General features: G+C 36.7%; 1 protein-coding gene across 4 annotated transcripts in view; it reads right to left on the reverse strand.

Moving 5' to 3' along the window:
- The window catches only part of GRAMD1C (GRAM domain containing 1C), an 86,861-nt gene that overhangs the window by 4,351 nt on the left and 54,779 nt on the right, over positions 1-27,731 (reverse strand). Inside the window, exons 9-17 of one of the 4 annotated variants that reach the window (XM_035000142.1) lie at positions 25,378-25,540; positions 18,111-18,248; positions 11,296-11,414; positions 8,852-8,994; positions 7,969-8,072; positions 6,285-6,461; positions 4,918-4,975; positions 2,813-2,923; positions 2,491-2,596 (exon numbers count right to left, since the gene is read on the reverse strand). In XM_035000142.1, coding sequence (XP_034856033.1) covers positions 2,491-2,596; positions 2,813-2,923; positions 4,918-4,975; positions 6,285-6,461; positions 7,969-8,072; positions 8,852-8,994; positions 11,296-11,414; positions 18,111-18,248; positions 25,378-25,540 — 1,119 coding nt within the window. Of the gene's footprint in view, positions 1-1,247; positions 2,597-2,812; positions 2,924-4,917; positions 4,976-6,284; positions 6,462-7,968; positions 8,073-8,851; positions 8,995-11,295; positions 11,415-18,110; positions 18,249-25,377; positions 25,541-27,731 lie in introns of those variants that run through there. The other 3 variants (XM_035000139.1, XM_035000140.1, XM_035000141.1) reach the window with 3 other exon arrangements.

Genomic DNA, 27,731 nt, shown 5'->3' on the forward strand with positions numbered 1-27,731 from the left:
GAAGAATGAAGGATGCTAACAGCCTCAGAATTCTTAATAGCAACACTGGAAGCTGAAAAACAATGGAGAAATGCTCTGAAGGAATATTGTTTCCAAGCTAGAATTCTACCCCCAGCCAAACTATTAATCAAGGGGAAGGACAGAATAAAAACTTTTCACACTAGTGAAGTCTTAAAATATTACATCCACGTTCTCTTTCTCAGGAAGCTACTAAAGGATATGTTTCATTCAAAGAAAGGAGTAAACCATTCTGGATATAGGAAACAGAGGAGGTATTCAACAGGAATCCCCGGGACCAGAGCTGTGCACCTGCAGAGAGGGCCCCTGGGCCTGACTGGAGCCAGTCAGAAGGCTCCACTCATAGAAGACCTGAGGTGAACAAAGGTTAGGAGAGGAGACGCCTACAACAGAGCTTTAGGAGATGAGATACTTATAAATAATACAATAAACTAATTAACTGTCATAAGACAATTTCAGGGATAAGAAAAAGCACAGAAAAGAAAAAGTAATCATGGTTTATTCCATGGCTCAGCTCAGAATAGCAAACTTAGTCAAAACAAAGCAAACACTGGATACTGAACTAACCAAAATTGTTAACTTCCTTGGGAGGATGGGGGAATCAGAAAAGAGGACAAGAAAGAAAAGAAAACCTTTGTCTTCCATAACAGGAGGTCGAAAGATCTGTCTAAAACTGAAAAATCAAGAAGTATCAATACATGCTTGTTGTTTATAAATATGAGGTAAACACAAAAAGAAACTAAAAGAGTTAAAGATTGTTGTGTTTGGCAAAGTATATAGTGGGACTGCTGTTTTTCTGAACAAACCTTGTAGAAAAGTTAACCATGTGAAGGAGTCACTTTGGTGAAAATAAAACCTTTAGAAAGTGAATGGCTTATGAAGGACAAAGTAGTGACAGCCACAGCAGACAACTCTGAAAGAGCCAGACCGTGAAAGGAAGCAAGAGAGATGGGCAGACAGAGAAGGATGTGGATGGTGTGGGTGCTTTAATGTAGGAGAGACTAGAGCAGGGCTATGTGCAGATGGGAAAGATCCAGCTGACTGAGGGAGACTGAAAGCAGATGCTGGAGGGTGACGGATGGAATCTCCCACTAACACCTGCTGGGACTCTCTGACAGGCATGGACAAGAGGACGGGGTGCAGCGATTGGAGATCTATAGATTTGGTTATAGAAGGAGAGGAAAACTCTCTTTTCTCCTTGAGAGAAATAGGAGGCTGAGGAGGAAAAGTGCAAATATGACCCACTCTTGCTGAGGGGGGTGGGGGGGGGTGGTGGAGAATGTCACCAGGAGCTGTAGATACTGTGCAACTGAAAAATGCCTAGTTGAAGGTAGGTAGTTTAATGCCCCACATGATATCCTGAGAAATGCTCAATAAATGGATCTTCTAAAAAACAAACCAATGCATAGCAGAAAAGGATGGGAGGAAATAAAATATTAACAGTGACTGCCTGAATGCTAGAACTATAGGTTTTCTTCTACCACTCTCTAGTTTTCAATCTCGAAAAGTATGCATATACTGTATCATAATGGAAATAGTAATCTTTATTTTTCAAAGGGAATTCTAAGTTTTGGTTCATGGAACTGAGCAGCACATGTTGATGATACTGTGTTCAAGAGATAAATGTTTATAGCAAAACATCAAAATAACCTAAATGTTCATTCTTCAATGGAGAACTGGTAAAATGATTATACCACATTTATACAGCTGAACTCTATGCAGTCGTTAAAAGAAAAGGAAGTCCTTTATATACTAATATGGAAGCATCTCCAAGATATTGGTTAATAGATAAGATAACCAACAGTGTATACAGTATCTACCATTTCTATAAAAAGAGTTAAGCATAAATTTTTATATAGGAGTATCAATAAAAAGAATGAGGTAGATGTATACAGTTGACCTTTGAACAACATGGGTTTGAATGGCATGGGACCCCTTGTGCACAGATTTTTTACAGGACAGCACTGTACATGTGTTTTCTCTTATGATTTTCTTAACACTTCCTCTTCTCTAGCTTAACTTTACTGTAAAAATATAGTATATAATACATATAACATACAAAATATGTGTTACTTGACTGTGTTATCAGTAAGGCTTCTGCTCAACAGTCGGCTATTTGTAGTTAAGTTCCTGGGGAGTCAAAAGTTATATACAATTTTCGACTGTGCAGGGGTCAGCAGCCCTAACCCCACCATTATTCAAGAGTCAAATGTACATGCTGATAACGAAACATCTTCAAAATATATTACTACTTATAAAATGAGGGTATGGAACAGTGTATGCTTTCATTCTGAAAAAAAATACAAGTGACTGTACACATAAAAAGCATAATACAAAAACTGGCAAGGGTAGTCGCCTCTAGGAGGGGAGTTTCTTCAAATAATGGTATCGTGAATATTCTCACACAACCAGAAGAGCAACTGGTTCATACTGCTATGAAAGTACTGAGTCCTATGGTACAGAGTTGCCTACCTGTTCAAGCATCACGATGGAGTCCTGGAGCACTCCTTTTAGACTACGGGCCTGATCCTTTTTCTTTTGAATATTTTCCACTCTTGACACCGTATCAGAGGCTAAACTGAAAGAAAAAAAATCTTAAAAATCAGGGGAATAGCTTCTAATCTTTCATTTCTAAAAATCATTCATGTCCTATAAATTTGCAAACGAAACAAAAAATTAAACAAAAAAAGTTTATGACTACAGAACAGTTAGCAGATCCAAATCTCTAAACTAGAATAAGTTTTCTACAATCAAAGAATTATTGAAATAATAACAGGTTAGGGGAGAGACTTACTGTAAAGATTTCTCTTCTTGGAGGTGGAGACGGTAAAAGGACTGAGCAGCATATTCTATCTTTGACAGCTTCAGAAACAGCATCACATTCAACAGAACTAGCAACAGCAAACTAGGCAGAGCAAATCATAGCTGTTAATCCACTCTTATCCAGGCCCAAAGCACAGCTCATGTAGAACATACACGCAAAAACTCTAAAAATGTATGTTGTCTAGACTAGTTTCCAACTGTTATTATTTAAATCAGTTACTCCTATTTTATTGTATGAAATAATTACATTTAGGTATTAAATAGACAGGAAAAAGTTGAAAGGTAACTAGAGTGACAGTAATGTCCTCAAAGCCGGCTGGGATTGTCCCTGATATCTTTACTCTCTGGGAGGAATCCCAGCCAGTGCTGATGTGTGACCACCAGCTTAGAAATCTACCAGGTAAGCTTTTAAGATCTATTTTTGGGTGCCTTCAGCTTAAGCAATTATACACCCCATAATGCTGCACTTCAAAAAGGAAATGAAGATCAATATGGACTTGATCTTACATAGATGAACAGGCACCTTACTCCCATGGAAAGCCAAAACAAATTTTTTAAATTACTATTCAGAAAAATTTCTTCTAGTTCAATGTAGACAAAGGAAGTATAAAATCCCAAATATACATGAATGGTATCATATATAAAATGTTACATGCTAAATGGACTTACTCTACTGGTTCTCATAGCAGCCTTTCAATTGAATGGATATATTTCTTATTACACATATATGCAAATATATAGGTGGCATCATATCTCTCTTATTTTTTCTGTTAAAATATTGGCTTGCCCTTAAAAATATGCAGTATTCATCTTTACCTGCCCAGAAGAGGATTTTTTTAAAAAAATGAAAACTAAGGTAGGAGCAAGAAAATCAAATCTATGATATAATTGTGGCACTAAAATAGTATTTAGATCAACATTTCAACATCTGACTATAAATTTTCTGCATAGTACATAGTACTATAAAAGATCACCGATAATATTTAATATTCAAAATTGTCGTAGCAAACCAACTTAAGCAGAATATGAAAATCTTTTGTAAAACTCAAAGGTATATCAAACATTTTCTACATTCTGAAATCCATAATTAGAAAAAGTAGCTGATATGAGAACTTCCTTCCAAAAAATATTCACCAAGAGTGTATCACCCAGTCAGAACCAATTCAATTAAATCTAATTGACTACCTCAATACTCAAATACAGCCACGTAGATAATAGTCGTCTAAATATGTCTGCCTGAGTAGATTCCTATAGAATACTCTGAGGTTCTTGATCCCTGCTCAAGACCTACTGACTCAATCTCTGGGTCTGGGGCCTAGAAATCTGCATTTTAGAAAGTGATCCTAAAGGGTAAAGATCACTGGTCTAATCAAATAGAGCAAAATAACACTATTGGGAATTTCATCAGCCTACATAGATAAATATTTTTTTTTTTTAAGATTATTTATTTATTTATTTATTTGACACAGAGAGACACAGTGAAAGAGGGAACACAAGCAGGGGAAGTGGGAGAGGGAGAAGCAGCCTTCCTGCCGAGCAGGGAGCCTGACACGGGGCCCGATCCCAGGATCCTGGGATCATGACCTGAGCCGAAAGCAGACGCCCAACAACTGAGCCACCCAGGCGCCCCTAGATAAATATTCTCTTTAAGTTTAGGGAACTTCCAATAAAAACCTGTAATGGTAGAAATAAGTCAGATTAATTTAACAAATAAAACATTTAGGGGCGCCTAGGTGGCTCAGTCAGTTAAGCGTCTGATGCTTGATCTCAGCTCAGGTCTTGATCTCAGTGTCATGAGTTCAAATCTTGTGTTGGGCTCCATGTGTGAAGCCTACTTAATTAATTAATGAAAAAACATTTATTGAATGTGTACTTGGCATTCCCTCAAATTTAATAATTCTCCTGAAAACCAAAAACTATCACACGGAAGCATATAAAATTAATGTTTTTGTAGACCAAAATTAGTCAAATAGTGGCAATTTCTACACAACATACAAATGCATCCAAATCCTTTTGGAACTTATTAAAAGATAAGTGAAGACACAAGCAAAATAAGCATTCAAAACAAATACTTACAAAATACTCATCACCACAATAAGGGCAATGTTATAGCTTTCCATTTCCTTTTTCTTTCCTGCAGATCACACACACACAAATATATTAGAACAGGACTGCGATTAACAAACACTGGTTAAAATTTAATTCCACTTACACTGGAGAAGAAAATTTTTACATGATTTGTAAAGACAACTTGATGTAGGGTAAATTCCCTGCACCCATTTTGGTTTCTAATATCTGGACTAATTAGAAACAAATCTACAAAAAGAAAACCTGCACCAGTCCTGCAAATTCGGCCTACATTGCAATTTAATTTACTCTAAAATAAGCAATTCAATGCATCATGTATGATCTCTAGCTAAGTTCCATCTCTGCAAATAATATTTGAGCTGGGTTTATGTACAGCGATTCTCTCCTTTAAAAAAAATTTTTAGGGGCGCCTGGGTGGCTCAGTCATTAAGCATCTGCCTTCGGCTCAGGTCATGATCCCAGGGTCCTGGGATGGAGCCCTACATCGGACTCCCTGCTCTGCGGGAAGCCTGCTTCTCCCTCTCCCACTCCCCCTGCTTGTGTTCCCTCTCTCACTGTGTCTCTCTCTGTCAAATAAATAAAAAATCTTTAAAAAAAAATTTTTTTTTCATTATCCTCACCTGTTCTCTGCTGCCCAAACTTTTAAATTCCAAAACTAAAGCATTATTAAGCTTACATCACAGATAAACATTCACACTAAGATATAAGCCTTAGAAGAGGATTTGATAACGTAGAGGGATGAGAAGGAAGACAGTTTTATAGTTCTGAGAGGGAAGGAGTAACAGTAGAGGCAAGGTGTGGATAAAATTGAGAGTGTGGATAGTAAAAGTCAAATTCTTCTTTGCAAGTTGTTGGGCTGGACCTGAGGTACATAAGGATTAAAAGCATATAATTAGTTTAGTACTTTCAAGGGTAGAAACTAAATGTCTGTAAATGCGAGGTCAGAAATTCATGAGTGAAGCATCCAGCAGCCGGGGACAGTGGTAGGGACTGATGACTTGGGGAGCACATGCTCTGTCTATTGGACTAGCTACTACTAAGCTCTGACTGATTGTTGCTGTGAAGGGATTTGAGTCCAAAGCTGTCAGATCGGAGTTTTTATATAAAAATGTCCAATTTTTAAAATATTACGTGGGCCCAATAAAATACATCAACTGGCCATATGCCTGCCATTTTGTGACTGCTTCTTCACACTTATACATTAGTTATTTTTAATGAACTCAGAGTTTGATAAACATTATCAGAAAAGGAGAGGAAAAAGGGAGACCTCCTGATGTGTCCATAAATAAGACACATATTCTGCTTCATGTAAGTAAACTAAAATCTTCCATCTCTGTTTACCAGATAACAGCTACCTGAGATATCCCCTTTGGCATCTAAGCCCCCATCTCCAGAAGAACGCTGAGAGGAAAGTTTAGGAACTGTTTCTGCTGTTCGGTTGAATGTTCGCCTTCTCCTTCGCAGGCTGCTAAGTTTTCCTGTGTCCTCAATGGACTGATTTAACATAGATTCTTCCATTAACAAGTGTGATTCTAAGAAGGAAAAAAAAATCTTTAGATAGTGGAGAAACTTCAATTATAAGATATAGGGGCAGGAGGGGTTTTGTTTTTAGGTTGTTTTTGTTTTTGTTTAAGCCTTGGTAACTTTCTTTAACTATTACTTAGGTTCTTATGGCCTAGATTCAAACCTTACTCTTAAAAAGTTTTGGACGGCAAAGTGATCATATAATGAGGCTTCACTATTCTAGGAAGAATTATCTGTATTAATAAATGATGGGATCATCAGAGCAAATTCACCATGTGCTGTATTAAATATTAACATAAAGATTTCAGTTATGAAAACAACAGGCTAGCCACTTATATTGATCATTAGAAAGATTTCCAAGATAGATTGTGGTAGTTGACTGTCAATATCAAAGGAAGTAGCAGCATATAATAGTTCTACTTTTCAATAAGGGTTTGCAAAAAAGTAAGTATTGGTAAGGAAAATCTGCAAACAACCTAAAAACCTCATTTTTGTCATTTGTTTCAACCTTTCCTTCACCAGATTTTTTATTAGAAGCTCATTATCCAGTGGCCAAACTAATTTTTGAATTTCATTTTCTTTGCTCCTGATTAGGAGTTTAATAAAGAATAGCCAAGAGAGAAGAGCAAGGAAAATAGTCAACAAATTAGATGATGAAGACTTAATTTGCCCTGAGCTTTTAACCAGAATTAATTATATTCATGTATATATATATTTTTTCTCATGTTTTATTTTAAGGAATATTCAAACAGAACTACATCACTTCCCCAGTCTAGTACCCACTGTCACCAAATCCATACACGTACATGATACCTACCATTGCTAAGTGGGCCTGCATAAACCCAGGGAAGCTGCATTCATAAGGATTGCAGGAGAAGGGGGGTGCACCAAGGAGCACAAGTGTGTATTTGTGATCAAGTTAAGCAGTCTCTCACTGCAGTCAGATTCCTTGGCTCTTTGAAGAGGCTGTGATCGCTCCTAACTGTGTGATTTGGACAAGTCACTTAACTTCTCTCTCTCTTTCAATATTTATTCTTTAGTAAAATGGAAAAAAAATAATACCTACTCCACAGGGTTGTTAGGGGCTAATATTTATAAAGCACACAGGACACATCTGGCATATAATAAACATAAGTGTTTGTTAGACCAATGAAAATTAAGTTTTCTGGGGTGCCTGGGTGGCTCTGTCGTTAAGCATCTGTCTTCAGCTCAGGTCATGACACCAGGGTCCTGGGATCGAGCCCCGCATCGGGCTCCCTGCTCAGTGGGAAGCCTGCTTCTTCCTCTCCCACTCCCCCTGCTTATGTTCCCTCTCTCGCTGTCTCTCTCTCTCTGTCTTTAAAAAAAAAAAATTAGAAGTTTTCAAATTCCTAGTGAGGTATAGTTAGAACCATTCAGTGGGAGTCAATCCAATATTATCTACTAGTTCCAGCTATGAATCCAAATAAAGAATCAATCTGTTTTGTTAATAAATACTATCTTTACAAAAATAGATAAATCAAGAAATTTACAAACCAAGCTGTTTGAAATAGTCCTCCAAGGAACTCCAGGAATTCTTTTCAATTAGAGATTTGATAATGGCCCATGGTTGTTTTCTGTATTTCAAATCTGTGGAAACTCTAATAAAATAAGGAGGAAAGAAGAATATTTATTTAAAGGAAAGAATTTAGCTCTATTAACATTGCAATTAAGTGTAAGATTATATTCAGTGGAAAGCCAAAAAGACTCAAAGTCATTAGATTATAAAAGAAAATTTGTTCACTAATGATGATTTCTTAAAAAATTGCTGCATGCTGCTAATAACTTCATGAAATTTTCCTTCTAAGTACTTGGCATTTTATTCTTTTCTTTCTCTAGCCCTGAATTTTCTTTACTTAAATAGCAATAAAGGCTCAAAATAAATTCTAAATTTTCTAAATGCCTTTTATAAAAAAATCTCTAGTGGTCAAAAATTAGGTGAAAGTAACTACATTCGCTAAGACCAGGCAAAGCACGTGGTGGCCCATCACTATCTTTGATGCACCACCATTTCTTATTTCCCATTGCAGCAATGTGCTCACCATGTGCTCCTCAAGAACTCACAGCCGCCTTGACATTAAATAGAGTCCTGTGACTAGTTCTGGTCACTGGACTGTGAACACAGTTCTATAACTCTCTCTTCTTCCTGTAGCAACTGAAACGACACATATTCTGGATTGGGTTGCTCCAGGATATCAAAGCACCCAACAGCAATGGGCCTTGAGTAAGGAACCCCATCCCTCTGCTGATCATTGGTGGATGTGTAAACTGAGCAAGGAATAAGGCTTGGTTGTGTAAGGCTACTAAGATTTTAGGATTGCTGTGTTCCAGAATATAATCTCACCTAGGCTGACTAAAACACTCATTTACCATAGCTCACCTCAGCCGGCATTTCTGTTTTGAGGATCGGATGATATGGTATCTGTTCAGGGTATAGAAGTACTCATGGTAGGGAACATCATGTGTCAGTACTTCTGAATCTACCAAATAAAATTGTGCTTCCCGACTTTCTTTATAGAGTGTCTGCCAAAATAAGATTAAAAATTTTTTTGCAGGTACAAGTTTAATATATCAAATTCATTGCCAATTTAGAATATATATAACTAGAATTCCTTCTCAAAAATTATAAAAGATCAGAGAAAGATATGTATCATATGATCTCACTGATATGAGGAATTCTTAATTGTAGGAAACAAACTGAGGGTTGCTGGAGTGGGGGGTGGGGTGGGAGGGATGGGGTGACTGGGTGATAGACACTGGGGAGGGTATGTGCTCTGGTAAGCGCTGTGAATTGTGCAAGACTGTTGAATCTCAGATCTGTACCTCTGAAACAAATAATGCAATATATGTTAAGAAAAAAAAAAAAGAAGAAGAAGAAGGTAGCGGGAGGGGAAGAATGAAGCGGGGGAAATCGGAAGGGTAGATGAACCATGAGAGACGATGGACTCTGAAAAACAAACAGGGTTCTGGAGGGGAGGGGGGTGGGAGGATGGGTTAGCCTGGTGGTGGGTATTGAGGAGGGCACATTCTGCATGGAGCACTGGGTGTTATGCACAAACAATGAATCATGGAACACTTCATCTAAAACTAATGATGTAATGTATGGGGATTAACATAAGAATAAAAATAAATAAATAAATAAATAAATAAATAAATTATAAAAGACATGAGAAGCCTACATACAAACCAGAAGAGCCTCCATGTTGGCTGTGCCATCTATGAATTGAGAAGATGGGACCTACAGAAATAGTATTTGCTGCCTCTCTGTCATTTCATTGTACAATTATTTTTTTCTTTCTTTTAGGTTTGAGGAGGAGAGAGAAGCCATATAGTCTCTTGTGTATGTGATTAGTTTATAAAGAATTTTAAATGTTGCTGATAGGGGAACAATTCAATATCCAATTGAACGAAGCAAGGATCCACCCCAAAATTCTTAAAAATTTAACAATCACCCTTCACCAAAAAAGTGAAGGAAAAGGACAACTAAAGAAAACACTGCTTTCCCTAAACAGGATTTGGAGTGGTTGCTGGCCAATCCTTCCTCATTTTAACCGTATCTTTTCAAGGTTATCAAAGACCGCAATATCAAAATACCAAACTTTTCTTAAATGTTTGAAAATCTTTTGAAGGGGTGTCTGGGTGGCTCAGTTGTTAAGCGTCTGCCTTTGGCTCAGGTCATGATCCCGGGGTCCTGGGATCAAGCCCCGCGTCGGGCTCCCTGCTCAGCGGGAAGCCTGCTTCTCCCTCTCCCACTGCCCCTGCTTGTGTTCCCTCTCTCGCAGTCTCTCTCTATCAAATAAATAAATAAAATCTTAAAAAAAAAGAAAGAAAATCTTTTGAAAAAAATTTAAGTCCTTTTAATACTGGACAAAAGCCACAATCACATAACTAGTTCAGACATTAAGATATTTTTTTTCTTTTTTTAAAGATTTTATTTATTTATTTGAGAGAGAGCACAAGCAGGGGGAGGAGCGGAAGGAGAGGGAGAAGCAGGCTCCCGAATGAGCAGGGAGCCCAACGTGGGGCTCAATCCCAGGACCCTGAGATCATGACCTCAGCTGAAGGCAGACGCTTAACCAACTGAGCCACCAGAACAGATACACTCTACTTCAATACAATTTGGTCAAACACAAACTCCACTATAAAGACAGTGCCATGCTGGCCACTGAGTAGAGCACTGACTATCTTATAATCTCTTCCCATACATCACTGCAGCCCTCTAGTTATTTGGCCCTAACTCTTGACATGATCCTGTAGATTCTAGTAGTGTTCTATTTTAACCATTTATTATGAAAAAATTCAAACACACACAAGAGTAGAAATGAAGTCTAGCGAACCCTCATAAACTCATCAACTGGCTTCAACAACATTAACTCTTGCTCAGTCCTGCTTCATCTGTACCCCATCCCCACATTCCCTCCCTCCACCACCATGCTCTGCCTGGCTAGATTAACTTTAAAGGATACCCCAGACATCAGTATGATTTTATTCATAAATATGCCAGTGTATCTCTTTGTAATTTCTTTATTGTATATCTTTAAAAGATACTCATTTCTTTAAAATATAGCTACAATACCATTATTACATGTAAAAGTTAGTAATTCCTTAAATCTCATAAATACATTTTTAGTTGGTTTGAATTAGGATTGTGTTGATTTGGTTGATATGCCTCTTAAATCTCTTTTTAATCTGACAGTTTCTCCTCCCTTTTTTTTTTCTTGCCGCTTGTTTCTTAAAATTGTCTTGTAAACTGGTGACTATGACAAGCATCCTCTCTTTTCCCACACATATGATTATTTTGGAATACTGGCAGGGTAGACATACCTGCTTTTCTGTGGCAGCAGTGCACTTTCCAGTAAGTGGATTATTAAGGACTATAGTGTAGGTCATGGTTCTCAGTTGATCACCTCCAGGTTCCACTTTCCAAGGGGTGGACGCTACATCTACTCACAGCAAACATAAAAAGAGAGTTGGTTCTAAAAATCTGAAGAGTACAACTTAAAATGGAACCAGAGGTATTTTTTTTTTAAGTATAATTAACATACAGTGTTATATTAGTTTCAGGTGTACAATATAATGATTCAACAATTCTATACTTTACCTATGATAAATGTACTCTTTATACCCTTCACGTATTTTGCCCATCCCCCCACCCACCTTCCCTCTGGCAACCACCAGCTTGTTCTCTGTATTTAGGTCTGGTTTTTATCTCTTTTGTTCTTTTTCTTTTGTTTTCTTAAATTCTGCATATGAGTGAAATCATATGGTATTTGTTTTTCTCTGTCTTATTTTACTTTGCATTATACCCCTCCTTGTCCATTCATGTTGTTGGAAATGGCAAAATCTCATTCCTTTTTTATGGCTGGGTAATATTCCATTATATATATCTGTACACACACACACATACCATTCTTTATCCATTCATCAATTGATGGACACCTGGGTTGCTTCCATATCTTTGCTATTGTAAATGATGCTGCAACATGGGGGTGCATATATCTTTTTGAATTAGTGTTTTCATTTTCTTTGGGTAAATATCCAGTAATGGAAATACTGGATCATACGGTAATTCTATTTTTAATTTTTTTCAGGAAACTCCATACTGTTATCCACAGTGACTGCACTGATTTGCATTCCCACCAACAGTGTACAAAGGTTCCTTTTTCTCTACATCCTTGCCAACACTTGTTATTTCCTATGTTTCTGATTCTAGCCATTCTGACAGGTGTGGGGTGATACCTCATTGTGGTTTTGATTTGCATTTTCCTGATGATTAATGGAAAGAAGTAGTTTTTAATTATTTAAATTTTCTTTTTGGCCAGTCCTAATTTCATTATGACTGTGTTAACACTAAAGGAAAATAAAATTAAACGTAAGGCACTATTCTTGTATGTGACATATTCCCCATCTTTGATCCATTTACCTCTAATTGTGGTCTAGAAATACACTTTTTTTCTTTAGAAAAGAAAATTAAAAGTTGTTTCATCTCTAGTCTTCATTTTGAAGTTCCCAATACCTGGGAAGAGAAGTAATGGCACCTGCCTTATCAAACACAAACAAAACAACACTTTAACATTCCCATTATTGAGGACAAAACCTTGAAAGACATTTGCCATTATGCAAAAATAAGCCCTTGATCCTAACTTGTGGAAAAATCACATTAATAAGAAATCATGTAATGAGAAATCATGTGTTAATGGCTTATCTGAAAAAATCTTTAATCAAGGAGGGGGCTATGGAATATAAATAACTATATAACATTTCTATAATTAAGAAAGCTTTGTATTTATGGCAAGATCTTGGTTAAAATCCTCTTATTTGCTTAATAATAACACAGTGAGGGGTGCCTGAGTGGCTCAGTTGGTTAAGCATTTGCCTTTGGCTCAGGTCATGATCTCAGGGGCCTGGGATCAGCTCATGCTCAGCAGGGAGTCTGCTTCTTCTCCCTCTCCCTCCGCCCCCCCCCCACTTGTGTTCACTCTCTCTAATAAATAAAATCTTTATTTAAAAAAACAATAATAACACAGGGAGTAAAAACATACTTTGAACATACATATATTTTTAGAACACAGCACCATACAGCGAAGATCATTTAGCAAGCCAAAGACTAGGAATATATAGGTAACAGCATCGTGAACTCTTTTTAAAGATCTGACTAAATCACCTAATGCTGTTAGCACTCATGGACTTAGGCAATTAGTATGTTTGACTGCTATTTGTCAGTATCCTAAAATATAGAAGTCTTTATCTAACCCATTACCCATCATCAAAAAAAATGAAGCAAGCTTTATGATATAGCCAATTTTACTCAACTTCTTTCATACAGCTAGGTCTCCAGATTTTTTGAGGGACCCCAAAGCTGCCTTTTGAATACCTGGAAAAATCTTTAAACTAAAAAGGCAGCATCACAAACTATAGAATCTACCATGCAAAATTTTGTAATATATATATTATTTTACTTATTTACTTATTTATTTATTTATGACCTCTACACCCAACATGGGGCTTGAACTCATGACCCCAAGATCAAGAGTTGCATGCTCTTCTGACTGAGCAGCCAGGCACCCCTACCATACAGAATTTGCTGTAAAAAATCATTTTTTTAGTTGTATATGAAAGAAGATACAAAACTTACTTTAAAATAATTTTCAAAAAATTGATCATATGTCAGTCTGTTTCAAAAAATTATAAATTATACAAATAATCCATTATTAATTAGCAACAGAATTTTAAGATATCATTGAATTCTACTGTTAAAACTGTGTACTATTTAACAAAGCAACTATTAACAAGGATAAAAGTATGTCTTCCACTTGTATTGTCACCAATGTTGCCAACAATCCTACTGAATACCATAACATCATATAATTAACAATATTTTAGAATAATCAAGCCCCCTAATACCTAAGTAAAGCTCATCATGATAGAAAAAATTGGGGATGAAAATATAAGAAAAAATGGCAACAATATACAAAGGACACATGCCATTTTGATACACTGAGTTAAAGTAATAAAAAGGCAGGAATTGCAGAATATTCTGCGAATCCTTTGATGTAATAAAGTTTTGAAATTAGTGAGTCTTCACACCCATTAAGATGGCTGTTATTACAAAGACTGAAAATCACAGGTGCTGGCAAGGATGTGGAGTAATCATACATTGCTGGGCAGAATGTAAAATGATGCAGCCACTAAGGGAAACAGTATGGCCGTTCCTCAAAAAGCTAACCATAGAGGGGCGCCTGGGTGGCTCAGTTGGTTAAGCGACTGCCTTCGGCTCAGGTCATGATCCTGGAGTCCCGGGATCGAGTCCCGCATCGGGCTCCCTGCTCGGCAGGGAGTCTGCTTCTCCCTCTCCCGCTCCACCCTCTTGTGCTCTTTCTCTCTCTCACTCTCTCTCTCAAATAAATAAATAAAATCTTTAAAAAAAAAAAAAAAGCTAACCATAGAATTACCTATGATCCAGTAATTCCACTTCTAGGTATATACCCAAAGGAATTGAAAGCAGAGACACAAACAGAGATTTGTATATCAGTGTTCACAGCAGCATTATTCACAATAACTAAAAAGTAGAAACAACTGAAAACTCCAACAATGTATGAATGGATAAGCAAAATGTGCAATATACATGCAACTGAATAGTATTCAGCCTTAAAAAGGAATGAAATTCTGATACATGCTACAACATAGATAAACCTTAAAGACATGCTAAGTGAAATAAGCCAGACACGGATGCCTGGGTGGCCCAGTTGGTTAAGTGGCTGCCTTTGGCTCAGGTCATGATCCCAGAATTCTGGGATCAAGCCCCACTTGGGGCTCCCTGCTCAGTGGGGAGTCTGCTTCTCCCTCCCCCTCTGCCCCTGTTTGTGCTCTCTCTCTCACGTTCTCTCAAATAAATAAATAAAATCTTAAAAAAAAAAAAAAAAAGAAAGAAGCCAGACACAAAGGGACAAATATTGTGTGGTTCCACTTATATGAGGTATCTAAAGCAGTCAAATTCATAAAGACACAAAGTAGAATCGTGATCATCAGCAGTTGGGAGTAGGGGGAATGGAGAATTATGATTTAATAGGTAGAGCTGCAGTTTGGGAAGATGAAACAGTTCTGGAGATGGATGGTGGTGATGGTTGCACAACAGGAATGTTCTTAATGCCACTGAATTGAACACTTAAAAATGGTTCAAATGGTATATTTTATGTTATGTACATTTTGCCACAAAAAATATTGGTGAATCTTGGGAATGTCATATGGGTTTTATTATACTACTCATGCAACTTTTCTGAAGGTTTACAATGTTCAAAATTAAAAAGTTGAATAGGAAGACTTAACACTTAGTTTTGAATTATAAAAGTAGAATCACACATCTGGAAACAAAAATTTAAATGAATACCTATTTAAAAGCTCTGTAATTAAAAAAAAAATCCAATAGTACCATCTTCGTGCTGAAATTAGATTAAATCCACAAACAATTGACTATACACAAATCTTTCTGTTAAAAAGAAATATTTCTTAATATTATTAAAAAGAAGACTTTGTGGGGTACCTATGTGGCTCATTTGGTTAATTGTCTGCCTTTGGCTCAGGTCAATCCCAGGGTCCTAGGATTGAGCCCCATATTGGACTCCCTGTTCACCAGGGAACCTGCTTCTCCCTCTCCCTCTGCTGCTGCCCCTGCTTGTGCTCTCTCTCTCCCTTGCTCAAATAAATAAATAATCTATTAAAAAAATAAAAATAATAAAAAGAAGCCTTGGAAACCCATTCTCAAGAAACTGAACTTTGATTACCAGGTAGCAAGTTCAGAAGATAGCAGAATGGTGTGTAATCATAAACAGATTATCTCTTTGGGAGCAAACCTTCTGACTAATTCTAGGTCTAAATAGCAACATTCCTATTACTGCTTATACTTGTAATTAGCCAGAAGCCTTTGCTTCCAAAAGCCACTTATAACATCAGATAGCAAATATAGTCACCCATCTTGAAGCTAGATATGATATCAGACACCTAATACAGTTGTGAGTCAAAGAATAAACTTCAGGGGCGCCTGAGTGGCTCCTACTCTTAATTTCAGCTCAGGTCATGATCTCAGGGTCCTGGGATCAAGCACCAAGTTGGGCTCTGTGCTCAGTGTGGAGTCTGCTTAAGATTCTCTCTCTCCCTTCCCCTTTGCCCCTCCCCTTGCTCTCCCTCTCTCTCAAATAAATAAATAAAATCTATTTAAAAAAAAAAAAACTTAATTTCGTACCAGCATGGAATACCATGCTAGTCCCTCATGGGCCTTTTCAGCCATAACAATGGCAGTGTAATATCAATAGGCATCATCTTAGAAAATTAAGAAAAATAACATATTCAACTCTTCTGAAATATCAAGTTCTCCAGATAGACACGAATAGCAAGAAAATACAAAATAGATTCAGAAGAGATATAGTTAAACATAAGCTACTGAGGGAAGAGGAAAATTTATATCCCTCAGATATTCCACATTCTTAAAACTAGAAGAACAGAAAAAATGATTTTTTTAAACATAAAGTTCTTAACATAATCACAGGACTCAATAGCTATCAATGAGAAATCACTCTGCTATACTCTCTGAATACTAAGAAAAAAATATTTTTTGTACCTAGAATCTGTATCAATGATATATTCTATGAATATGTAGTTATGTTTACATAGAAGTTTCACATAAAGCAATAATATTTAATGGTTAATAAAGTGGCTCAATTATGAACTATATTTAAATTGACTGTAGATGGCGCCTGGGTGGCTCAGTCAATACGTGTCTGCCTTCTGCTCGGGTCATGATCCCAGGGTCCTGGGATCGAGTCCCACATCGGGCGCCCGGCTCGGCAGGAAGCCTGCTTCTCCCACTCCCCCTGCTTGCATTCCCTCTCTCACTGTCTCTCTGTCTCTGTTGAAAAATAAAAATAAAATCTTAAAAAAAAATTAAAAATAAAATAAAATAAAAATAATAAATTGACTGTAGAATAACTTTCTCTTTGACTGTATCAAATGACTCAACTTATATGAATCTCTGCTGCTACTGTTTGCTATATAAAATTATAGCAAGCTAAACCATGTGCTCCCAAAGTTTATAAAATATATTGGAATATTTAGGATAAATTCAGTTTCAAACGAACTATAAGCTTATTTGAGATGTTTACCAAAATAGAACTTTCAGCACAATGAAATCCTTTTTATGAGTATAACTAATTTCCTAACTGGAATCTTTTTTTTTTTTTTTTGTATTTTCATTGAGATATACCATAGATACTGCAATCTGAAGTGTATAGCTCCATGAATTTACACAAAGAAAACACACATGTGTACCACTACCCAGATCAAGAAAGACTTTACCAACATCCCAGAAGTTCCCTCCCACTCTTTACCCACCCAACTCTCCACACAGTAAACACTATGCTGATTCTGTGTCCATAAATTAGTTTTGCCTGTTTTGAACTTTATATCAAGAAATCATAGTATGTACTCTTTTGTGTCTGCCTTCTTTTCCTTAACATTAAATCTGTGAGATTTACTGATATTGTTATAAGTAACAGCAATTTGCTTTTTTTCATTGCTATATAGTATTCTTTTGTGTGAACATACATAATTTGTTTATCCATTCTAGTAACTGGTGGATATTTGGGCTGTTTTGTTGGGGGACCATTATAAATATGCTGCCATGAACACTATAGTACATGTCATTAGAGTACACATGTATCCATTTCTGAAGGATACATACCTACTAGTAGAATTGCTGAATCAGAGAGAATTTTTATGTTCAGCTTACTGCCAAACCATTTTGCAAAGTGACTGTATCAATTTATACCCTACTAGAATCCAATTGTTCCACAATGGAATCCTTTTAAATAAGGTTCAACCCAACTGAACTGCTACATTAATAAATAAATGGAGTTTTAGTTTCAAAGAGTTTGAACTTAATTGTAGGTACGATCTGACTAACTGAACAATTAGTCAATGTTTACATGTAAATTTAACCAAAATGCTTAGATACCAGTTTACATATCACCAAAATAAAATCAAAGATTAATTTTCCCCCTGACAACATAAATCAATTTATACAGGCTCAACTCTTAAAGGATAATAAAATTCTCCCATATTTATCATTAGATAAACACAAGACCAACCGATTATATTTCTAGAATTGGCAAATCTCTGCATAAAGCGTGAACTGGTGAAGAGCAATTCAAACATTCTCTCAGCACTGATATGAAAAACACGGTTGATATAAAGTCTTCCATGAAGATCTTTCTCAGGAATATTTTCTGGGGAAACAAACAAACAAACCACAGGACTGAAAGGGAAGAAACCAAGGAATGGTAATTTCAAGATTTTGTTTTGTTTGTTTTGGCACAAAATGGTTTTTAAATGTGATTACAATTATCAGCACATTCCAAAACACTATTAAAACTCTAAATTGGCATTATATACATAGGTACTGTATGTAAGTATACATAATATATATCTAATTAAACTATATATGATCAATATTTCAGTCATCAAAACCCAAAAGATACAAAAATATCTAACTTAAATGATATTAAACTTCCACAATATATCTCTCAAGAGTATTTCATAAGTGACAAGGTTAATACCGGGACACACAGGAGTGTATCTACCACAGCAATTAGCAGGTCCTATTTCTGAATGCTCATACATTCAGTAAATATTAAATAATGAACAGCTCTAACATCTGCTGCACTAACTCAGTCGGCTGGATAATGCTTCCAGCCTGATTTAAAGCTGACTGCCCCAAGATAAGTATCATCGTATTCACAACCTATTCTCAATACCACACAAAAGAACTAAGAAATCCTTCTGAAAAGTATTCTTCAAAGCTAAATAATGGAATATCACATTTTTCTGGGAACCTGATAATGATAATGATGTTGAAAACTACTGGTAGCAAATAAAGAAACAATATCTGCTCACCTCTCCTCATGTTCCCTGGAAACATTATATAAAATAGCCCATGCTTATAGGGTACTTACTGTAAGTCAGGCATTATACTAAGCATCTTACAAGTATCCATTCATCTTATCCTCACAGCAATCCGGGGAGATGGGTGGTATCATCATCATCTCATCGTATAGATGAGGAAAACTGAGGAACAGAATTGCCAAAGCTCCATAACTAGTGAGTGACTGAAATGGAACTTGAATTCACTGCAGCTATAGGGCACACAAACTTAACCTCTATTTTATACTGCCAGGAGTTTAATTTAGAAGAATGGAATGGAATGGGAATGGAAGGGAAAGGGAAAGAGAAAGGGAAAGGGAAAGGAAAAGGGAAAGGGAAGGAAAGGAAACGAAAGGAAAAGGTTAAAAAAGAGAAGAGAAGGAAAAAGACAGCCAGGAATAAGAGCCTGGTAAAGGAAATAGAGTAAAGCAATCCAATATGAAATTTTAATGATTTCAGGACTGGGATTATTTATTATCTCCAAGATTATGCTCCATCAATACAGAATAAAAACTGTGACAAAAGCTCCCCATATTACAGATATTATGCTCTAAGAATTATCTGTGTAGAGCATCTTGTCAATATTAAGCCATTGGGAAGCAGTCTGGTCAAGTAAAGGCAGTAGTCTAAGAATCAGAAAAATTCTTCTAGCTCTGCCTTCATCCCAACTATTGATTTTTCTCCCTCATTAAATGATTTGTGTCTATTTTGCTACAGGTGCAAAAAACTTAGGGCTATCAGGCAGATATTGATTTACCTTTTCCCTGCAACAATACTATATGTAGGCAAAAGCTAGGCATGGCAATTTCAAATAATGGCTCCTTTGGTATAGAAATAAATCACTGAAACTAGGTAATGTGCTAAGGTTTTGTGAGATAACTTCCCAATTAGGCTTGAGAAATAGCTTTTTCTGAAATAGAATATATGTTCATTGTAAAAATAATTCATATATTCACAAAGAAAGCAGACAAGTATAGGTGATTCTATTGATCCTGCTCATTTCCCTCACAGATCTTATCTCTATTTGTAATTATATCTTTATTGGCTTATTGACTTGTTTATTGCCTCTCTCCTGCATAAGAGTCTAAGTTCCATGTGAGTAGAGACCATGTCAATTTTATTATTTTTTTATTTTTTATTTTTTAAAGATTTTATTTATTTGACAGAGAGGCACAGCGAGAGAGAGGGAACACAAGCAGGGGGAGTGGGAGAGGGAGAAGCAGGCTTCCCGCGGAGCAGGGAGCCCGACGCGGGGCTCGATCCCAGGACCCTGGGATCATGACCTGAGCCGAAGGCAGTCGCTTAACGACTGAGCCACCCAGGCGCCCCGAGACCATGTCAATTTTAAACACCTGTATACATTATGTACTTGGCATGCAAGTGTTAAATAACTATTTTTGAATAACTAATGAAGATGCTAAAAGAAGTATATTAGGATCAATTTTTATTTATAGGACTTTCATTGTACAACCATATTTTTTAGCTTTTTATTTTGGAATAATTTTTAATTTATAATTAATGAAGCTGGGTGTTATTCCCACTCTTTCCCAGTAATGTGCTTTTTTTGTACAAGGATCCAATCCAAAATGCCACATTGCATTTAGTTGTTTATCTCCCTCGTCTCCTCCAATTATAACAGTCCCTCATTCTTTCCTTGTTTTTTTAATGGCCTTACACACTTGAAGAACACTGGTCAGGTATTTTGTAAAATGTTCCTCAATTTGGGTTTGTCTGTTTTTTTCACCATTAGACTGGGGTTGTGGATTTGGGGAAGAATGCCTGCAAAGGTGAAGTGCCCTTCTCATCAGACTCAGGGGATCTGGGCTATCAACGTGATTTATGATAATGGTAACCATGATCACTTGGTTAAGGTGGCGTCTGGCAGGTTCTTCCACTGTAAACATTACCATGTTCATCTTTCCATGTTCTGTTTGTTAGAAATGAGTCACTAAGTTCAGCCCACACTCAAGGGAAGGAGAATTAAGCTCCACCTCCTGGAAGGGGGAGTATCTATGTATATTATTTGAAACTTGTGCTTTCTCCCCCATTTACGTATTTATTTGATCATTTATATCAGTATGGACTCATGAATAGTTATTTTATACTTTAGGTTATAATCCAGTGCTATCATTATTTATTTTGTTGATCAAATTTTTTTACTTTGGCCATTAGGAGCTCTTTCAGGTTGACTCCTATGCCCTTTTGATATTCCTTTTTTTTTTTTTAAGCATTTCTTTATTTCTGGCCCTACAAAATACTCCAGCTTCATTTTGTGTATTCCCCACCTCAGCCCTAGAAGCAGTCATTTCTCTAAGGAGTTCTCGAACTGGAATTCTTCAAAAGTAAGTTTCTTGTTCACATTTATGAAGGAAAGAAAATTACACTCATATAAACATTTTAATATATTTTCACATTTCACTTAAACTCCATTATTAAATTGTTCTGTATTATGACTGATAGAATAGAATTCATGGCACTACCATTGGAAATTATTAGTACCTTTTGTATGTAAATTAATTCAAAGAAGTAAGGACATGAAATAAACTATTTCTACCTGGGATTATTTATTTATGACATTCACAGTACTTTAAAGCCTCCTGTACAGGTAACATCACCAATAATATTGCTGTAACATATGAAGCTAGCAAGTGGTATTTCAAGTGGGGAAAGGAACACCACTCAACCTGGTAGCAGGTTACTATTTCCAATAAAGAAGAAATATTTCTTGAATTGAAAATATTCAAATCTATTAGTTTTTGGCCAGTGGAAATGATGGGAAAAGTGAGACAGATAAATAAATATGAGAAAGACATGGGCATGAAGGAATAAAACATATGTTGACAGTGTTTTGAGGGTTCACGAAAAATGTACTAGGTAGGTATGCAAGAACAGCAGATGATTGGAGTTTGACTAACTAAGGACACACAATTTGTTATATCTTCTATCTTCCAAAAACTGGTGACCTGCTATCTTCTTGACTCAGATTGAGGGTTTTCTTTGCATCTGAAAAACCAAGTTCAAATGAGAGTGTTGTTCAAAAACCTGACTCAGGTAACTATGCAGGGTTACCTGGTTTAGTCTCATGACTGCTTCCCTGATGTGCTAGACATGGCTTTTGCTAAGCTTTCTCAAGAGGTCTACTTGTCCTCACCTTTAGTAATTAATAAGCATCACCTGATATTTGATTCCTGTTTTTCTTTGCTTGGCTTTCCCATTCATCTTGTTCTGTCAGCTATAGGTCACGGATTTCAATTTTGCTAATCTTATGTGCCCCTCCTCCAGCCTAATCTTTGCCTGACTTAGCTTCCATTCTCAACATAAGTGACTTTGGTTAGGGAATCCTGCCACACGTTCTAATCCCAGCTATATAAAATTAAATTTAACTCTGTCATGACACAGCCCAGGTGTCTCATGCCATCAGACAGTTTGTCAAGTTTCCACTCAAGGCTCTACCTCCTGGGGAAGAGGTTTCACAGACTATCCACGACATGATAGAGCAGGGCAGGTGAAAGAAGTAAATCCTAACGGCAAGAGAAATATTATTGTGGCCGAAAACATGGCCATAATTTCCTTATACTTGTAGATGTGAATACACTGTGTCAACTCATCTTCATCTGCCAGGAAACGCCTAGCACCTTCTCATATGCTCTGAACTCCTCCCCAAAACTGGGCATGTAGTCAATAAGCTGAAGAAAGCTTGTCAGCAACAACACTCTAGATAAACAAGGTTCTACAGCTTATTCTGTGAAGTATTACATATCAAATTTTTAAGTTCGTACATGGTTTAACAGATTAAAACACAATGCTCAGCATTTTGTTCAGGAGCTGGCGGCCCAGAACCCATTTCTGGAAGTACAGAAATATCCCCAAAGAGGCACCCTTCAATCTTGATGGGTTCTAAACTGCCTACCAAAGAATAAGAACATTAAAAAAAGAAGCCAGTCAAAGCAGATTCTAGGCTAACTTTCCCTACACAGGCTTCAGTTAAACTCTGCATCAAAGGGACTGAACTAGCTGCTTCCGGTCCCTCTGTGAGATATTTCATGATACGCTGCTTTGCTGATTCCTCTCAGGGATACATGAGTCTAGAGGGAGTCTCTACTTCAAAATGGTCCAGTGCCCCCCTCCCAAAGATTACAATCTATAGGTGGCAGAAAAGAGGAAAAAAGAAAATCCTCTCATTTTCTCACTGAGTGCTCACAATGGTAGATCAAAATACTATCATTTTAAATAAAATGATGTTGGGTTTAAAATAATCTGCCACCTACCTAACACCCTCTAAATCCACACACAAATTTCCTGGGATGGTTTGCTTCTTTTGACCTTTCTTATTTTCCCCAGTTCACTGACTTCAAGTGTCTTCACAACCTCACAACTTCCAAAAACTAAAAAATAGATTCATTAATTCAATGCACATAATAGGTCTGATAAGCCTGAGATTTTGAAATCTGCTTAGCGAAAGCAATGGAAGTACTTGATTTGTTATGTAATGATAATCTAATAAGAAAAAAGTCATCCCGTGCACCTTAAAGGAAACCTCCACAAAAGAAGGCTGGATACTGTATGTAAGGTCTTAATGCTGTAAAGCCAGTCTTTAAGGGACACCAGCAAGGGAGGAAATAGGATCAGGGCTCCCATGCAATACAGCAACTACACTACTGCTATTCTTTATTTCTAGATATGAATGCAGCTCACATGAGATTTAATATTACCCTTTATGAAGCTTATCATTAATGTTAATTTGATAGGATCAATAAGGAAACTTCTTCTTAAGAACTATTCTTATAAAAAAGAGCAGGTAAGAAAGAGGAGGAAAAGAAATCCCTGTTTTGGCGTCACTTACCTGTGTGGCCACTGGGTGCCAGAGCAGACCTTCCTAAAGTCAGAGGTTCAGCCAGGCAAGATTACTAATTCATACTGCTGCATACCAAAGCATGAATGGTAAGGACACTAAGAGAGTCTAGTCATTCATGGAGCTCAATCCTTTTAAAAGAACTTACTCTCAACTATCTTTTCAAAAGAATTCAACAACTGTCTTCTTAGTGCATTCTGTGATTTTTAGGAACTACTGAATTTTTATTTATGTATTCAAGAGCAATGGATTTAGTTTTCATTAAAGATACTTGCTACAGTGTTCCCAAACCAAAGTTGATTTAGATTTGGTTTTCATAGATTTGGTCTTGGTTTGCTTTTAGATTTTTTGTTTTGTTTTGTTTTGTTTTTTTTAATTTATTTATTCATGAGAGACAGAAAGAGAGAGAGAGGCAGAGGGAGAAGCAGGCTCCCAAGGAGCAGAGAGCCCGATGCGGAACTCGATCCCAGGACCCTGGGATCATGACCTGAGCTGAAGGCAGACGCTTAACCATCTGAGCCACCCAGGCACCCTGCTTTTAGATTTGTATTTGATTTTAGATTTGACTTGGATTTAGTTTTGGCTTTCATGGATTTGGTTTTCACTATAATAAAAGGCTTCAGGGGCGCCTGCGTGGCTCAGTTGGTTAAGCAACTGCCTTCGGCTCAGGCCATGATCCCGGAGTCCTGGGATCAAGTCCCACATCGGGCTCCCAGCTCAGCAGGGAGTCTGCTTCTCCCTCTGACCCTCTCCCCTCTCATGCTGTTTCTCTCTCGCGCTCGCTCTCTAATAAATAAATAAATAAAATCTTTAAAAAAAAAAAAAAAGCCTTCGGGGCTCCCACACCAGGTCTAATCTGAACAGTAACTGGACTAGCGAATACAATCATATCCCACAGACCCAAATCACTATAATGTCCCCATTGCTAATATCATGAGCATTGCTGGACAGAAAGCACAAAGAGCAAAATCCACTGGCATTGCTCCCTTTCCTGAAATTGGAAAGTAGTCACTCTTCAGTATCTTTCCTACACAGGCTTCAGTTAAATTAGTGTCCCCAGACATGTCTCCCCACTTCACTGTTTCAGATGTCAACAATCTTACAGTTAAAAAAAAAAAAAGATTCCTTCAAATGCCCATTTAATAAGTATGACAAGCCCCAGGTATTAACTTAGAGAAGATAGAGAGAACATGATTTCTTATAAAGTTTCCTTTAAGCAATTTTCTACTTTTGTATCTCTCTCTCTCTCTTTTTTCCTTCCTTTTTTCTTTCTTTCTTTTTCTTTTTTTTTGGTAGTTAAAAGAAAGTAAATTATAGGGTCTATAACACTATTAAGATTTTTATTCAGATTTGCCTTTCATTCATGGAGATCTTCAAATTCCAAGCTTCTGAAAAGTGGAGATGGGTTAGACCTAGCAGCTTCTTTCTGCTATTTTTTATTAACTTCCACCTTTCTTTTCGTTCTTTATAGAGTGAGAATGTGTCTAATGCAACTAAGTTCTCAATCTGCATTCACCCAATACAAAGATAAACATTAAAAGACACAACTGAAATCTTATTAAAATTTATAAGAAATTCTTTACCTTCATCAACAGAATCTGAGGTGCTGCTTTTGTCCAGAGAAAGATACTCATTTTTATTCAAGTCCAGTGATTTTGATGGCATTCTACTTAACCTCTTTTCTGAAGTTAGTAAAGGACTCTTTTTCATCTGTTTTTCACTTTGGGGTTCCTCTTTCCCTGACCCCTAAAAGGCAAACAATCCAGTTAAAAAAACATATTATTGGCTTAGATTTTAAGGAGGGATCTTTAATAATAAAGATGGTTTGAAATACAGCTCTTTGAAAAATATGTTTGTTATGTTTACATCACATCTCTAATACAGTCCATAAAATATTGATAGATAATAATATATTATCTTACAATAAATTCTAAAGTCATCTTCTTACACAGTAATGAATAATAAATTTATGAAGAACATCATATAAAAAGACCTCACAGTTAGCATCATGTGAATCGCTTAAGCAGAAGGGAAAGGGGAGCAGGGGACAAAAATAATGGAACAGCAGGTTCTTTGGGGTGGGAAAGGGAGAGGAATCAAACCCGGTTAGTGTCCCCAGACAATACCTGCCCCATCATCTCAAGGAAGAGAACTCCCCCATTCTCAAGACCAGTAACTACAGGGGAAAGGGAAAGAAAATAGGTAAGAGTCACATAAGAGTACAGTAGAGACTGGATTAACAGGAAACATTTATTTTTTTTTTTTAAGATTTTATTTATTTATTTGAGAGAGAGAGAATGAGAGACAGAGAGCACAAGAGTGAAGAGGGCAGAGGGAGAAGCAGACCCCTTGCTGAGCAGGGAGCCTGATGTGGGACTCGATCCCAGGACTCCAGGATCATGACCTGAGCCGAAGGCAGTCGCTTAACCAACTGAGCCACCCAGGCGCCCACAGGAAACATTAATTTCATAGCAAACTTGTAAGAACACAGTTGGCTTTGCTGTTAAGGGACTAAGAAATTGGGCATTAAAAGATATTCAATATATCATTCTATCCATACTTTTGGGGGATGATTTAATCAAGATACGTCATTTCTATAATAAGTTTAATGTTAGGCATTAAAGTATGAATGCTATTGCTATGTTAGTATTCACGTAGAACTGTATTATAATTAGGTTTAATAGAACAGTGTAAAAATATAAACAATACAGCAAAGTACCTTCTTGCATTATCTGTCTGTAAGCAGATGAAAGAGCATATTTCTAATTCTTATTTTCCTGCCCTGTGAGATCTTTGAGCAGCACTGAAGGGCAGAAGCTCCAAGGAGGAGACAGGTTTCTATTGGCCACTCAGAAAGCAGAATAACAACTGGGACCCAAGACACAATTTATGAAAGGATTATACTACCCTAGTCAGAGGACTGATTCTTCAAGCAGAGATTACTGCTAAAATTGAGATTTGATTTATATTGGAGTTTCACACTACAAAGCAACATGCTTACTTAGCTGACTCAGAACCTCTTTAGCAAATGCTAAGTAGAGTAAGTTTCCACACATATTTCTCCTATTGTTTATAATTAAGATATGGTTCCTATTATAAAGAATAGGGACAGATACTTTTAGGAAAAGTAACAGTCACTATCTTTGAGTGGTTGGCATCTGGACAACTTTTATTTCTTTGCATTCTTTTCTATATTTCCTGAATTTTTCCAAAGAATATTAATTTTATAACTAAGAAAGTTATAATTCCATTTAAAAATGTTTTTAAAAATGTTATTTTTCACTTTTTGTTATTTCCAACTTTCTTGGAAGTAAAAATGAAACAAAGTAAGTGACATATGATATTTGTTGACATCTGAGAACCTCACTATACTGTTCTTGAATGCAAAAAAAAAGGAGTGAACTTCTATATTACTTGTATTTCATAACCCGAAAACCTCTATACTAAACATCAATGAACGTATGATCACTCTTAAAACATTAAAGTCTTCCTCTATATTCCATTTCCTTTCCCTAAAGGAAATATGACATCCTTTAGGGATAAAACTAGAAGCAAGAACCAATGGATTAACTATTGTAAGAGCAGGTACAGAAGATGATGTCGGGGCGGTAGTAAGAAAGACTCAAGATTAGTAGTTTTGAGAATCCAGTCCTCAAAGTCAGGCTTTTGTAAAAGGATCAGGAAATTGCAAGAGATCTCCTGTCCTGGTACCTCCCTAAAACTGAGTGGTTTGGTTTTCTCCATGAGAACATATACAGAGATTGGCATCCAGAATCACCTCCCTTGTACCAATAGTAAGTTCCTAAGGGTCTCTAGATGAATAGTTTCGTAAGAAATCCACAATACAAAATCAGACTGGGATAGATGTATGACAGTTGCCTGAAACAAGTTGATAACTTGGTGGCCTTTACATATTCTGTTTCAGTGTTTTCCCAAC

This window comes from Mirounga leonina, unplaced genomic scaffold, assembly GCF_011800145.1.
Source record: "Mirounga leonina isolate KUSES-001 unplaced genomic scaffold, KU_Mleo_1.0 Mir_115, whole genome shotgun sequence".
NCBI classification, from domain to species: Eukaryota; Metazoa; Chordata; class Mammalia; order Carnivora; family Phocidae; genus Mirounga; species Mirounga leonina.